Source organism: Ammodytes marinus, assembly GCF_949987685.1.
Source record: "Ammodytes marinus genome assembly, chromosome: 1".
In the NCBI taxonomy this organism is placed as follows: Eukaryota; Metazoa; Chordata; class Actinopteri; order Uranoscopiformes; family Ammodytidae; genus Ammodytes; species Ammodytes marinus.
In genome coordinates, this window is record NC_137230.1 from 10,618,115 (window position 1) to 10,633,283 (window position 15,169).

The window sequence follows — 15,169 nt, forward strand, 5'->3', positions numbered from 1 at the left end:
CATTGAAAGTGATGTATCATGTCCAATTTACCCGGAAAGTTAAGAAAAAATGCTCTGATTTATTTCTAACAAACAAACTTTTTTGTCAAAGTTTATTTGTTTTTATATGTATGTTTTGGCACAAAATCAAAGTCTGCCATAAGTCTCTGCTTATGTTGAGCCCATATAATTTTTTCACATTCACACACTACTTTCCGCTCAGACATGGAGTGAAATATTTGCAGTGTAGAGGCCGGCTGACTGGCGCTGCACCACTAGCAGGCTGAGCAGGACAAAACACAGCAGAGAACAGTAAAGAAAAGGTCTGCATTGTATCTGCTTTATTCTAGCTGGAGCCAATCCTTTACGATATGACCAGGTCTGGCCCGATGTGGATTCTTATAGGATCTGCCCGGGACAATTACAAGAATCTCGTCAGCCATTAAATAAACATCTTATCCTTCAGTTTAATTGGAGAAGAAAAGAAAATCACCAAATGAATAGACTCGTGGACCGACAATATTCTCCTCCATGGGGAACATTATTTACAAGCAAAAAAGAACGTTTGGCTTTCTATGTGTACATGAGTCCATGTCCACTGGAAACATCTGACATGAAATGACTCAAATTGTCAATATTGGATGTCTTAAAAAAAACGTCTTCCAGCTAAATCTGAACAAGATTGTTTGTAACCTTCAGAAGCACTTGTTGCAGCAGGACTGTTTCAACTAGCTAACAATGGTGGTAGCACATTCACAGATGGTTCTAATACATTCAGACCTTTTCACTGGGACATGTTGATGACCATTGGAGCTGTATATACCACTGTGATATCACAGTAGCTTTAATACACATTGATACATATGGAGAAATGTATTTACTTAAAAAAAAGGAAATAAGACGCTCAACTCACATTAAAAAAAACTCACAATGAAAAAGCTGGGTGCTGAATCTTTCACAAGCACAACTAATGAAATAAACGTGAGGACAGCACTTCACGTTTACTACTTTCTTTAGTTGCCACACAAACGTTTCGGAGCAGACGCCCTTCCTCAGTGTGCAATGGCAATGCTGTCTCCATATTTATTTTCAAAATATATTTACTGCCATGTATCCATCTTAACTATTTACAAGCAGTGGGTAGTGGGTGCTTGGGGACCAACTCTAAGTTTAAAGGGCTGTGTCTCTTTAAGAGCAATGGCAATAGTATTCCTGAAATCTAACATGCAGTCTGTGGGTGTGGGAGCACCAGAACATAACAGACCAGGGCAGAGATTCACAACCAGGACCTCATTGTATCCATGGTGCTGCATAGAACCACCGTTAAACATTTGACTCTATAGGAATGAAGCATACCGTTGAAGAGAGAAAGAAACTAGTTTAAGGGCTTTCTATTTGCCAAACAAGGGTTAGGATGTCATATGCATTATTGGCAGAAAAACACAGTTGGACGTGTGTTGTGCCAATACAAAAAAAATCTGAGCTGACTTGTAACAATGTTTTTATTTATTTTTTAAAGATATATTTTTTGGGGCATTTTTGCTTTATTAGACATACTTGTAAAGACAGAGTTGAGATGGGGCAAAGAGGGGAAGAAATGTAGAGAACTGACCCAGGGCGGGATTCGAATCCGGGTCTGCTGCAGGGCGTTCTTACCCACTGCGGCACGAGCGCCCCCGACTTGTAAAAATGGTTTATGTTCTTATAAATCACATTAAGTATGATTAAATTCTGGTCCTCTGTTTGTTCTGTTTAAAAAAACAATAAATACATGTCTGGTCTCCTCCTTGTGACATCATATTTGGGGGGGGGGGGGGGAAATCAAAGGTTTTCAGAAAGGTCATATTGGTGTTCCTCACAGGCTGAAATAGACAACTCTGTGTGATGTACCGGACAAGGAAAAGAAGATAATATGTCCATGATGTTACTACACCCAAAATATGATCCTGTCTCATTTTCACGCTTTCTTTTTGACCCAGACTGATCCAGACAGTTTTAAGATAAGATGAGATCTATGACAAATGGTCCAAGAGATAAATGAAGGGCACCCAGACACATGAACAAACACACACAAGCCATAATCAATAACATAAAGTGTGTACGGCGCAAACATATTCACATTGTGGGTGGAGAGAGTATCCCTTAAAACTTTGACCACTTTTAAAACAAGACTACAAACGTTTAGCTTTGTATTAATCTTAACAATATTGTATTTTGAACTTTTGCACTCTTTATTCTTTTCTCATTTCATTTTATTGTATGACATGTTTTTTTATTTGAAGCACTTCAGAGTCTGGTTATGAAATGTGCTACATAAATAAAGTTGCCTTGATTGAATGAAACTATGTAATAGCCGGCTGTTACAGTGATTCAATATGTTACATTCTTTACTTGGTTTGATTGTATATTAGGTCTATCAGTTTGTACTGAACCCTTCGTATGAAATGTTGATACAGTAAAGTATGTGTAACTATTTGTGTATTGGGTGTAACTCTTTCATTGCTAGCGGGACATCATGCTGTTTTTGCTTCTCCTGAGAAAGTGAGAGGAGCCAGAGCTCGGGGAAGTGGTTAGACACACACCTCCCGGTAGAAGACTCTACTACTGAGTTGGTTGAGCCCTTACCATGAAGACATTTAGAGATAGCAAGTTGTATAGGCTTCAGATTTTGATTATATTAGTGATTTACTACATTTCTAAGACGTTATTACAATTTTGAAAGCTGAAATATTTAGCTTCCTGCTAACGTAATAAATCCCTGACAACGTAATAATTATTTTGTTCGCGGGAAAGGACGTCCTATGATAGTTGTGGGCAGCTGTTATTACATTTGTGGGAAACTTATAACATCCGCGGGTCTAACAAGCGGCCATGTTTCAATGAAAGTGTATAGGTGTCAGGCAGCTATCACGTGCTTTCTGTAGCAGAGTCTCACCTGTGGCGTTGTCACTCTGAAAGATGCTCCCGTTGTGGGCGTGGCGGGGCGTGGAGAGATGTTGTTCTGGGCCTGAGCCTGAGCTTGAGCCTGGGCTTGTGCCAAAGCCTGCTGAGGAACCATCACCAGCTGGCCCAACTCAGTGCGTACCAACACCATGCCTGGAGAATCACAGGGGACATTTGTTAAGAGGAAACACTGAAGGGCATTAAGAGAATTTAAACTAGCCAAATGCATATAAACTGTGGACACACACAAACAGAAGTGATTAATGAGGGTATGTCAAGTGCACTGGATGAATGATCAGTGACTGCTGGTGAATAATAGTATACCATGCTGCAAAGCACACTAAAAATACTCATTTCTGATTGGCTGGTGTTACAACCATATCACAGGACAACTCAAGTACAGAAGTCTTAGTCAAATGTATAGCTTCTATTTATAAATCAATGCATAAGGAATATTGCACTGCAGTTCATTTTAATTGGATACCCCCCCCCTATAAATACACAACATATAACATGCAATTAGGATAATTACACACGTTTGAATTTTTAGTGACAGTCTTCAGTGACAGAACTATCGTGTTGCAGATGGAAAACGTCAAATGTCTGCTTATGGATGCAGCATTTGGTTAATAATATGGTGTGTGAATGCATCCATGGTCACATTTCTATATGATTATAGATTATATTGAGAGTGAACTCATAAGCCTTGGGCTCAGAGTGACTGCATGGTCATATAAAAAACACAGTGGCCTGTGTGCAACAAATCACAAGTTTGATTTTATGGAGAGAGAGCAAGTTGTGTCCTTATTCTTCAAATTAGCTTTTCAATTGTGGTTTGAATGTTGTGTTTATGGTGCTGTGTTGAGGATGCTTGGTATAATTTGCCCGATTTGGCAGTTAACGCTGACAGTGATGAGTGAAACATTTCATTCCCCAAATACTGCAGAGTAGTCCACCAATCGCAGGGTGGACGGTTAGATTCCCAGCTCCTTGTGTCCTTGGGCTAGACACTGAACCCCAAACTGGTCTGGATGGACACGCCAGCACCTTGGATGGTGGCTCGCTGCCATTGGTGAATGAATGACTGAATGAGAGCAAAAAATTGTAAAGCGCTCTGGATAAAAGTGCTATATCCATTTTACAACAGGCGCCATCCCATCATGCAATATGTTCACAAGACACCCTGGAAAGCTTCCCAAACGCATTGTATCATACTGATAACCAAACCCATCCTCAGGTAAGGTTACTAGAGATTCTGGAGAACGAGTGTCGTCAAAAATAATTATTTTCAAAACCTGTGAATATCTCCTCACAATCTATCTCCAGCTACCTGTTCGAACTGGCTGTGTGCTGAAAAACAAAATACACAGCATAGGCTCTGTAAACTAGAACAGGGTATGTTTACAAAGGGGGCCCACCCTGGCAACCTGCCTGCTGACAAACACTGGAATGTCTTGACTGCACACACACAGTACGGACAAAGTGGCGGATTGTGATGAGATATTCACTGATTTAGACAAAAAAAAAAGTGATTTTTGACAACCAGTATTCTCCAGAATCGCTTAGTCCACCTTCACGTTCTTTGCTGCTGCTGCAAAGCCTTACCCTGTGGGATGGTAAACCCCGGGGGCAGCTGAATGGTGGTCTGCTGCTGTTGAGGCGGTCTGACAATCAGCTGCGGTGCTACCATCCTCTGAGGTGCTGCTGCTGTGAGTCCAGGACGGGGTGCTGCAGACTGCACAGAGGTGGCACTGGCAAGAGCAGGTCTGACCATGCTAACAGTAGTGTTGGTCAGTGGTGTGGTTTGAACTGGTCCACACACAGCACTGGTCGCAGCCCCCACACCCCCTGTCAAACAAGCAGCGGTAGAGCTCACAGGCTGAGTTACTGTGGCGGTGGAGGTGGTTGTAACTGCTGCTGCTGTTGATGGTGGCGGTGGGACAACAGAAGGCGCAGAGGGATTGGGGACAGTGTTTATGACAGAGTTGACACAACCAGACTGGCTTGACATTACAATTTTGGACTGACAATCGTCTGCTGCTTTGGAAGCTCCACTGGTGTCTGTGAGCAGCGTTTTGCTGTGGTTGCCCTGATGTGAAGCTGAGGATGAGGTGATGGTCGTGGTGGTGGTGGGTCCTAGAATGCGAGCACCCTGCTGCTGCTGCTGCTGCTGCTGCTGCTGCTGCTGCTGCTGCTGCTGCTGCTGCTGGGCCAAGGCCGACACACTGGTCCCGTTGCCGTTCTGGGCTATGCTCGCCACAATGTGATTGGGGAGTCTGTGCAAGGCAATGGTAGGAGTGCCCCGGTCCAGCGCAATAGCCGACTGACCTACGGGGAGGCTAGCGTTGGATAAGGTGAACGTCGAAGTGTTAATAGAGGAAGTCACCGGTCGAGTAGTAGAGTTTGGTGTAGTTGCACTGGGATCCCCGGAGCTTACGTCGTCTTTGGCCACCGCTGGGCTGCTGTTCCTCCTTGTTGTTATAGCGGCACCGTTCAAACTCTTTAGCCGAGCCGAGGCGCCCCTTCGCGGTGTGGTGATGCGTTTTCTCGGGGGGTTACCTTCCGTCGACGGCTCTCCTGTGTCCGGGCTGACTTCAGACAACCGGCTGGATGTGGTGCTGATGCTGCTGGCTGCTGCTGTATGTGCCAAAGTTGACACACCAGATGCAGTCAGTGTTGTGATGGATGCTCCATGTGATTGCAAACCGCTGCTGCTAGTGGCGTTCAAACCGGTGGCGGCACCCGAGGTGCTGGAAGGCTCGCCAAAAGAAGCGGTGAATCCCAGAGAGGCAGCAGTGACAGCTGTATCCGGGCTAACGTCTTTAGAGTTGCTCTCCTCCTGTGGTCGCGTCTCGGGTTTATTCCGCCGTCCTTGTTGTTGTCGTTCCAGTGTTGTGGTGCCCACTGGAGCTGGTAGCGTTTTTCCTAAGTGGTGGTTAGCGGGGGCCACTGAGCCAGCGCTTCCGTTTTCGTCTGTTTTACCCGCTGCGTTGCTTTGGCCAGCAAGCTGTGACTCCAACGAGCCCACCAGGTCGCTCACAGCTTTCTCATCCACCTCTGAAAAGAGCATATCTTCCAGGGGGTCGGAGGCGCCCGCCATCTCTGATCACAGATAACTGTCTTGTATTTTTTTTTTTTTTTTTTTTTACATTGCGCTTGCGTGTTACTAGGCATTGTGGGAATGAATCTGACGTCATTAGAGCTATGGGCCAAAGGGGGCATCCATAGTTGTATTTTTTATGTTTATTTTCCAGGTCCAACTTAAAGAATTATTATGAATAACTGTGTAATATCTACTACGTAGTATGTAGTTACATAATGATCCAAACGTATGTATTTATTCAGTGACATACTGTCTCACATCTTAGTTTTAGGGTTTACATCGCTGAATATGACGTGTAAAAAATACATTATGCGGTATGCACATTTTCTACAACTAAAAACGTTTTTCTTGCAATATGGGGGAAGGGTGCATGGACATATGTGTAATATCGCGATGATAGAAAGGCTAAATCTCAAACCTCTGTTACGCACACTATGATTAATTTACTTATTTGTGTCCTACATAAATGTTTAATACGTTGAAAAAACAGCATGTGCACTCTCAATATTACTGGGTTTGTCATAGTTTAGCCAAATGACCAGTTTAAATTAATGAGAAAGGGAAGCAGTGAGAGGAAGGGGAGGAAACTTGTGTGGCACAGCCTCTCTCCCAGCATCCTTAGCGGCGGGCCCAAGGAAAATGAATTCGGCCATGTCGTGGTAGAAGTCAGTTCAGAAGCGAGCGACTCGAACTCACGGCGAAGTTACATCTTCGTGTATTGCTGTCTGAAAACTACATCTCTGAAAGCAACACGTGTGCCCTCTCGTTTGACAGAAAATAGATTCCGTGGACGTGAGTGTGTTAAATAAATCAAAGGACAAACATGAGCGGAGGAGGGACGCCGTACATCGGCAGCAAAATTAGCCTAATCTCCAAGGCCGAGATTCGCTATGAAGGAATTCTGTACACAATTGACACTGAAAACTCGACAGTAGCTCTCGCTAAAGGTAAGTTTGGTAACCAAGGAGTGGGCCACAGTGCTCAGAGATGGCTAAACCCCTGTTTACTATATTATTGAGTGAGGGAGAAGTGAAATTTATTTCAGCGCAGTTAGCTCTGCTAGCTCGCTTTGTAGCCAACTAATTGCTAAGTGGTGCTGTAGACCGTAGACGAAAGTCTGCCTCCTTTGTTTACTATGTTTTGGCTAACGTTAAATATGCTGCCCTTACTGCAGAGTATTAAGTGGCATATCGTGTAATAAAAAGTTGATCACAAGTTTTTATTATAAAGCCCTTATTGAAGTTTAAATCAGGTCATTGGCTAAGTTAGGCTACATATTCTTAATTCTGAACGTGTGAACTCGCATTTTAAATCAGATCTTACCCTTTAAATCTGAAACATGACCTGTTTGTTCAGGAAAATAATAGTTTAGTTTATTCTTAACAAATCACTCAATAGGCCTTCTTCTTCTGCATTGTTTGACGCCTTAACATCTGTTCAGTATAACAGTGAATAAATAACTTTCGAACTCACAACCTTGGTTCAGTTAGCCTATAGTTTTTTTCTTCTGTTTAACAGTTACAATTTCTTAGAAAACTGGTTTGAGATGTATAAACAATAAATTGTCTTTCACTATTCTTTGTTGTTTAAAGTACACTGTACTATATGACACACAATAAGTGTTATATGGATATATTACCCCATGCATGGCTCTGCCCTGAAGCACAGAGCTACTCTGTTAAAATAAAAACTGAATAATTGTGTAAAATAATTTGAATTCTCCTGTGAATGTTCCCAACAGTTCGCTCTTTTGGTACGGAAGACCGTCCCACTGAGCGGCCCATTCCACCTCGGGAGGAAGTGTTTGAGTACATCATATTCCGAGGAAGTGATATAAAAGACCTAACCGTTTGTGAGCCACCCAAAGCCACTAGCAGCCTGCCTCAGGACCCTGCCATTGTTCAGGTAGGTCATTTGTATGCATTCTTGTGTCAAAAAATATATCAACTTACAAGCTGTGCCGAAACGGAACCACGTCTTGCAACTTCATTATTCTTTATCAATATAGTGATTTTTATTTATTTTTTGTAACCACAGTTTAAGAAAATGCTACAATGCACTTAAGATCTCACCCAATCTTAATTCTTAATTCTCATGTATTTAGACAGAAATATTTCAAACAACATTCAAATGTATGATGAAACACAACGTAGTCATTACTTGCTCAGGGTCGAGAAACCTTTTTAATGAACACATTATGACATGTCAGTACAGGACAGGCCCAGGTGTATCCAATAACGCTAATTATGGCCCCCAGTGTGCCAGCGTGGACTTTACCAGAGCTTTGGAACTGGCTCAGTAGTGCTATTCATTACACCTGTGTTTTTTTTCGTGTCATGGGTTGAATTTGTGCTGTGGAAAAAGCTTTGTTTCAGTGATATGTACAGGAACGCAAATTCATATGAACCGGTCTCGCGGAAAGCAGTAGCTTTTTCACACACAACTGGAGAATCGCAGTAGATGGCGCATCGTAAGCTTGCGCAACTTTGATAGTGACGGTCTCAAGTATTTACTGCAGAAACGTCTATGAGCCACAAGGGCTCATCCATGTCTTGTTGTGGATGTTGTTGTTTTTTCATGTCAGTGGACTGAAATAAATGTATACGAATATCTTTATTATTATATCACATGTAATTGATGTGAAATGTTTGCGATGTTCAGTGTTGTCAAGGTGTTTCAATATACTCTATATGATTTTTCTAGTCGTCAATTGGATCCAGCAATGCTCCACCCTCATTCCAGGCGGCTGGGCCCTATGCTCCATTCAGCAGGGCCCCTGTCCCTCCATACAGCCAGTTTGGGGTTGCACCACTTGCAGCTCAGCAGTTTGGTTCTGCTGCAGCAGTAGGTAAGGAGTCATTCAAATAATGAATCTATTCACTGTACAGATTCCCATAACATGACAGCAGTGAAAATGGTTCCCATTTCCACACAATGATTTATATTAAGCACAAAAAGCTAACATTGTTTACTGGTATGAATACTACTATTCAGCTATTTTGTCCCATTCACATCCTGATTTATCATCAAGGGTATCACCAAACGCTCAGTCTCTGTCAGCACCTGTAAGACAAACTATGCTGCCCCTTGCTATTAAGAAGATTTGAGTTACAATCTTACTATGCTATTGCATTTTCTGCAGGGCGCACTAGTCCCCTGTTGGACTCTTTAACCAAACCTCCAGCCTTGGAGCAGAAAGTGCAGGCCCCACCGTCAGCGGCCCCAGCACCAGCCACATCTGTAGGACAGAGGATTCAGAGCGCAGTGGCTGCTCCCAGACCAGTGAACACCACAGCTGGCAGCCAGAAGCCCCCAGACCTGCTGGAGCAGAGGAGAGGTGAGGATACACACACTCATGCATGTTATTTATTTAAGCTTGACCACTTAACCTTGAGTTGAATTGATGGTGAATGGTGTCTCTTGTTGTTCAGCCCCTGAGATTCAGAAGGTGTCACGACCAGATATTGAACATGGTGCCGTTGAAAACCGTGATCCCAACAGACATCAAGCTGCAGGTAATTAGTTTAAGGTACCACACTTTTACAAGCTCAATGGCGGCCACTAACAGGTTTGTATTAATAATATGTGGTGTTAACATGAGTTGTACTGTGCTAAAGACATTTGTTTTACCCTGAGAATGTGTCTTGATCGTCCATAAACACATGTAAAACCCCCAACTTTTTTTTTTTTCTTCTTCTTCAGCTCGCACACACTACGGACAGGTAGATGGTGAGTAGATATTAGCTGATTTTGACAAAGTGTTCTTGATAGCAATAACATGACCTTTTTAAAGGAATGGTTTCAATTTGAATACTTTGTGATGTTCTAGAAACTGAACTCAACACTCTAGCAAAGGTTGGCCTTGATGTTGCTTGTTATACTATTGCTAGATCTCAGTTTCCCTCGTCATTTTTCAGCTGCGGCTCAGTCCATGCGCCGTGGCCGTGGAAGAGGAAACCGCAGCAGAGGCAAGCTGAATCCTCGCCGGGATGGACCCATGAAGTTTGAGGAGGACTTTGACTTTGAGACTGCCAATGCCCAGTTCAACAAAGACGAGATTGACAAAGAGCTCCAGAACAAACTCAAACTGAAAGGTGAGGAGTCCCAATGGGCAGCAATAGGAAACGTGTCAGGACGTGGCAGGGACACACGTCTTTCTTTAGCTTTTATTGATATTTGCTCAGATTTACTTTGTTCATAAGTCACAGACACCATCTGCAAGTCTTTTTCACCAGTTCAATTGTGTTACTGCTTATGGCCAAACCATTCTGCATTACAAATCCCGGCATTGTTTTTAGTTCATGTTTGCCTGGCCCTGATGGTAATGCTATATTTATTTGATGACTCAACCATGAATGTGTCAAGTGTTAACAAAATGTCCTCCCAACTTGCCCACAGATGACAAGCCACTGAATGGAGAAGAACCTGCTGCTGCTGACCCAGAACATCCAGTTGTTGAGGGGACAACTGAGGAGGAGGAGAATAACTCGGTTTATTATGACAAGACCAAGTCCTTCTTTGATAACCTCTCCTGTGATGATTTAAGGTATTTCAAAAATACTTCTCCAACATTACCTGTGAAATGCTTTCAAAAGGTCACTTTATTCAATGAACATAAGCCACGGTGTATTTGTTTAAACAGGCTAATTGTACTCAGTTGATGCACTGAAAAACTTTTTTTGTTTTTTTTCCCTCTTCAAGTAAATCGGGTGAAAGAGGATTTTCAAGGTAAGTCCCTTATTTTCTTAGCAGTTTTGAGTGAGGCAACTCGGCTGAATCTGACCAAAAGTCCTTGTGAAGAATACGTACATGAATATAACGTATTTATTTTGACTTTATCCGGCCATCTTTACTCAGTGTCTTTATTACAGTTTAGACATTTGACCAACATGATGCACAATGTTGAAATGACACTGAGCTAAAGAAACAAACACATATTATTTGGATTTCTGTCAACCTTAGGTAGCGATTCTGGTGAATGCTTATTGTAAAGATCTCATTATCGGCTACCTGTCCATACTGTGTAGAAAAGTGTTAGTACACAGCCATAGGCTCTGTAAACGGGCATTTTGCTAGCTATGATAGGCCCCCTTGTTTACATACGTACCCGTGTACAGAGCCTAGACTGTGTATTAACACTGGAATTGTTTGTGTGTGTATCAGGGAGCGAAGGAATACCTGGGCAGAAGAGAGAAGAATGAATTCTGAGACCTTCGGCATCCCACTGAGGTACAACCGAGGAAGAGGTGGTTACCGTGGCCGAGGCTTCATGGGGCCCCGCGGAGGCAGAGGCCGTTCAATGAGCAGAGGCTCCTTCGGCCCACCCCGGGGAGCTCCACCCGGCTTCAGAGGAGGGTTCAGAGGTGGAAGAGGACGCGATTTCTCTGATTTTGAATACAGGGTAAACTATTTAACTATTATTGAACTGCCATTCCCAGGGTACCCACAGGGTCATAAACGGTTTAAAAAAGCACTGAATATAAAATTCTATAAGTTATATTTTTACGTATTGAATTTTTTTGTGCAAAATATTGAACTTCCTTTACAAAGGTTTAACTTTTTTTTTTATCTTTTAAAATACTTGGAGAGGGGTAACTATACTATACTGGGAGAGGGGTAATATATAGGGGGCACTACTACGAGTATACACATACTTCACTGAGCTATTGTTATCGTATATTCATTTGAGTTTTATAATACATTTTCTTTATTAAAAGTACCTTTTTTAAAAGGCATCTGAATTGGTTATTATTATATTCTCCTACTTGTGCCAATATTGCTGTAAAGTAGACATTCCATTTAATTTGAAGCTTCATTAAAACGGTATTAAAAAGTCTTGCAGATTCCTGGGGGTACCCTGCCCTTCCTCACATTATGAAAAAGAATAAGCTCGATTGCTGTTCTGATCTTGTGGTGTGTGTGTTTTTTTTCTTCCTTTCTTTCCCAGAAGGATAACAAGGTGGCTGCATAGTACTGCGATGGATCCACAAATAATTGTAGCGCCCACATCATGAAATGATTCCTGTTGAAAAAGTTCTCAAGGTTTTGACAGAAAGAATGAAGACACCCTCTCAGTCACCAGCAGCAGGGTCGGCTGCTGCTTTACATTAGGGGTGAGAGAGAGAGAGTGCAGCTAGCTCCCCTTTCTCCACTTAGAGAAACAGGCTTTTTGTTTTTTTGCCCCCAGTCACCAGATTGACTAGAACATGTGTACATACTTTGCTTTGGAGTTATCTGTATTTTTGCATCAATCAAGTTCATTTCTTACTGAAGTCGTCTTTGATATGGAAAGTTGTATGCAGAAAGCCCAATGATACTGTGAGTGGATCACAGTTCAAGTGATCGATAGCTTTATTTTTATTTTCTTTCAGTTTTTGATATTATGTATGTCGGCACCAAAATTCACTGCATTGCCTGCTGTACCATATTTTCTCTGCTCAGACTGACTTAGTTTGGTTGCCATGTGTTAAGTATTTGTACGCAGGATTTATTTTTTTGGGACATTAATAATCAAAGCCAGCTAAAAGAACTAAATCTGAACTGAATATTGTAATGAATGAATGTATATCTGGCTCATCTTCTTCTTGGTACCCCCCAGCAAATTGTGGCTCTCCAAACAGACTTAGTTTAGAGTTGTTGTTTTTTTTAAATGTGATTTAAGTATTTTGAATTGTTAGTTACTCCATACTGTGACCTCTCAAACCTCCCACATCAGTTGAATTGTGTTTCTGCTATTCGGTTTGTTGCTGGACATCTGCAGGCCTGTTGATGACGGGGGCAAGTCAGTAAGCAGTGGTCATCTGATTGGTGTATGGAGCTTACAGCATTAGCTTTAGAAGTATTTGTTGACTGTAGACTTTTTGCCTGGATCTGTTTTTTTATATAGTTGACTAAACAAAGAGCTTTCTCATGATTTGTGAACGAGGAGCACCCATGACTAAATAATGCCTTCAGATGTTGAGTTTATTCAGTCGAACCTGAGGTCACAGTGACCTTGAACAAGTTAAATTTTTAAAAAAATGCTCCACTATTGCCAAAACAAAAGGTGAGCATTTTGTTGAGCTAAAATAATTGACAGCTCATAAGTACACATGTTCTCGTTTTGAGTACCTCTATGTCCAATACACACAGCTATTTGTTAAATCGAGCTCTTTTGTTATCAGCATCCTTTTTGAATTGTCTTATGGTTGTGTCCTCTGCATCGTTGTGTCCGCTGTCTGTACAGTCGGCCAGTTCTACTGCAGAACTAAGTACTTGCAGTGTTGTAAGGATTGTTTACTTAAAATTGGAAATCTTGTAAATGGATTAAATGATGTCTAAAAACATATGTTAAATCCGACATTTCTGATACTTATCGGCCCTCTGGCTCGTTTGTAGCTCCTCTTGTTGCATTGTTGTCAATGTGATTGTTCTTTGGAGTGAATTACTTTTTTTTTTTACTGACTTGTGAACAAAGGGACAAGAACTGGATGAGGTGCCGGTGTTGGGAGGTAGGATATAATTTGTCTTTTTGGCTCTGATTTGTTTAGTACTTTAGGGACTTAAAGAGTATTTCTGCCTTCAGATTGGAGAATTTGTTTTGCAGCTCTCCCTCCAGACTTGGAAGGTTTCAAAAGTATTGATAGCACTACAAGGTGAAACTCTGTCCTTCTCAGTAGCTGTGGTTGTTTAGAAGAAGAAAAAAGCCCAGTTGAAAATGTGCTGTTTAACTGGATAGTGCACCGATTGCTGATCGCTGCATGATAGCCGTAGGAAGCATCACTTTATATGGGCTTTCGCAATAACCAGCAATATTAAATCTGAGACAAAATGTATTACTGGACAATTCAAATCTGAAATGTTTTCATAAGTTTGTTACTCCTTCCAGTCACTGGAATTGTAAACCAGGAATTGTTTTCTTGGGAATATCAGCAAAATTGAGTTTTTACATAAAATAAAGAGTTGTACAATTTACATGTCTGTTTTATTTTTTTTATCTGCACGTTACTAAATTTTGAAAGAAATTGACATAATAGGGAAACCACAAATGTAAATGAGAGTTTCACTCGATTTAATTTCAAGCCATCGGTCATCATGTTAATTACTTCTAATCTGTTCCTGATGTGACATTCAATTGTTCACAGCAAATGTGTTGACTGGTCATTGTAGAAAAAAAACAGGTTATTTAAATTCCATTAACCGTCGCAGTTTCACCATAATAAATTATACCTGCCTTTCTAGCAGTGCTAAAATGTGTGCTGCGACAAAATAACCCTTTACTAAAATAAACTGTCGATTAGATTTAAACCAAACGTAAGACATATTTACTTTTTTGCATAGGCTATATTGCTGACGGTTTGGAAATATTTGGAATATAAAGTATCCATTTACTGTCTAGTTCAGAAAACTCACCACAGGTTAGAGAAAATTAAAAACATTTATCTCCGGGATGTAAAATAATGAAAGGTTTAAATATTTTTCTCATTTTGTTAATGGGTTATGAAAAGAAACGCCCTCAACATGGCTCTTTTTGATATTCTGTATGTTTCTCAATAGTTTTTATTAGTCTTTTTGACGTTACAGCATACACTGATTCTTGTAATATAAAGTGCATTACAAATAAAATGTATTATTACATAATTTATTACACTGGGTATCGGGATAGACGGACTGAACTGTTAGTTTTACAATGATAATGTTTTACACAACAACTCACGGCTTTAAACTACTCTTTGTAAGTCTTGGGGAGATAGTTTACAGGGGCCCACGTTCTATGAGGGTTCAAAGCTGCTGGTCCTGGGTCAGTTTTGACCATAGATAGTAAGGTTTTGACCATAGATAGTAGGCTATAATAAACACACATTTTGGCCAGAAGGGGGCATAAAAGCACAGCATGAGATTCATCCTGACAATGAACAGAGGAAATATGGAACATGGCTAAATAAAGGAAAAGGTCTACACATGGTGGAAAATCATCAATTAAAAGTCACATTTTCACCACGCTAACGCTTGATAAAACAAGTTTATTTAACGGTCCTAGGCTAGCTATCACGGAAACAGATCGCACGGGTCACCAGAAATTAGTACAGCAGTTATATATACTGCAGTTCTCCGGAGGATGGCGCTAATACGACAAAAATAACTCGGCCGACGATTAACACAGGC

General features: G+C 41.3%; 2 protein-coding genes across 4 annotated transcripts in view; one reads left to right on the top strand and one right to left on the bottom strand.

Annotated features, from left to right (window-relative positions):
• LOC307269227 (transcription initiation factor TFIID subunit 4) overlaps window positions 1–6,022 on the bottom strand; it is a gene marked incomplete at its 5' end in the record, with an annotated part of 84,914 nt that extends 78,892 nt beyond the window's left edge. For both annotated transcript variants that reach the window (XM_080052104.1, XM_080052103.1), the window contains 2 exons: window positions 2,915–3,075; window positions 4,528–6,022. In XM_080052104.1, the coding sequence (XP_079908230.1) occupies window positions 2,915–3,075; window positions 4,528–6,022 (1,656 nt within the window). The remainder of the gene's footprint in view (window positions 1–2,914; window positions 3,076–4,527) is intronic.
• Window positions 6,023–6,663: 641 nt separating this feature from the next.
• On the top strand, window positions 6,664–13,978 carry lsm14ab (LSM14A mRNA processing body assembly factor b). Of its 2 annotated transcripts, none has more exons than XM_080033002.1 (11): window positions 6,664–6,972; window positions 7,767–7,930; window positions 8,729–8,873; window positions 9,168–9,362; window positions 9,457–9,540; window positions 9,728–9,754; window positions 9,943–10,119; window positions 10,424–10,571; window positions 10,727–10,753; window positions 11,189–11,426; window positions 11,973–13,978. In XM_080033002.1, exons 1-11 carry the CDS (start codon window positions 6,849–6,851, stop codon window positions 11,994–11,996), a joined length of 1,353 nt encoding a protein of 450 aa, XP_079889128.1. In that variant the 5' UTR covers window positions 6,664–6,848; the 3' UTR covers window positions 11,997–13,978. The 2 variants fall into 2 exon arrangements, with proteins under 2 accessions (XP_079889128.1, XP_079889129.1); XM_080033003.1 differs by having other exon boundaries at window positions 11,976–13,978.
• Window positions 13,979–15,169: the final 1,191 nt, after the last annotated feature.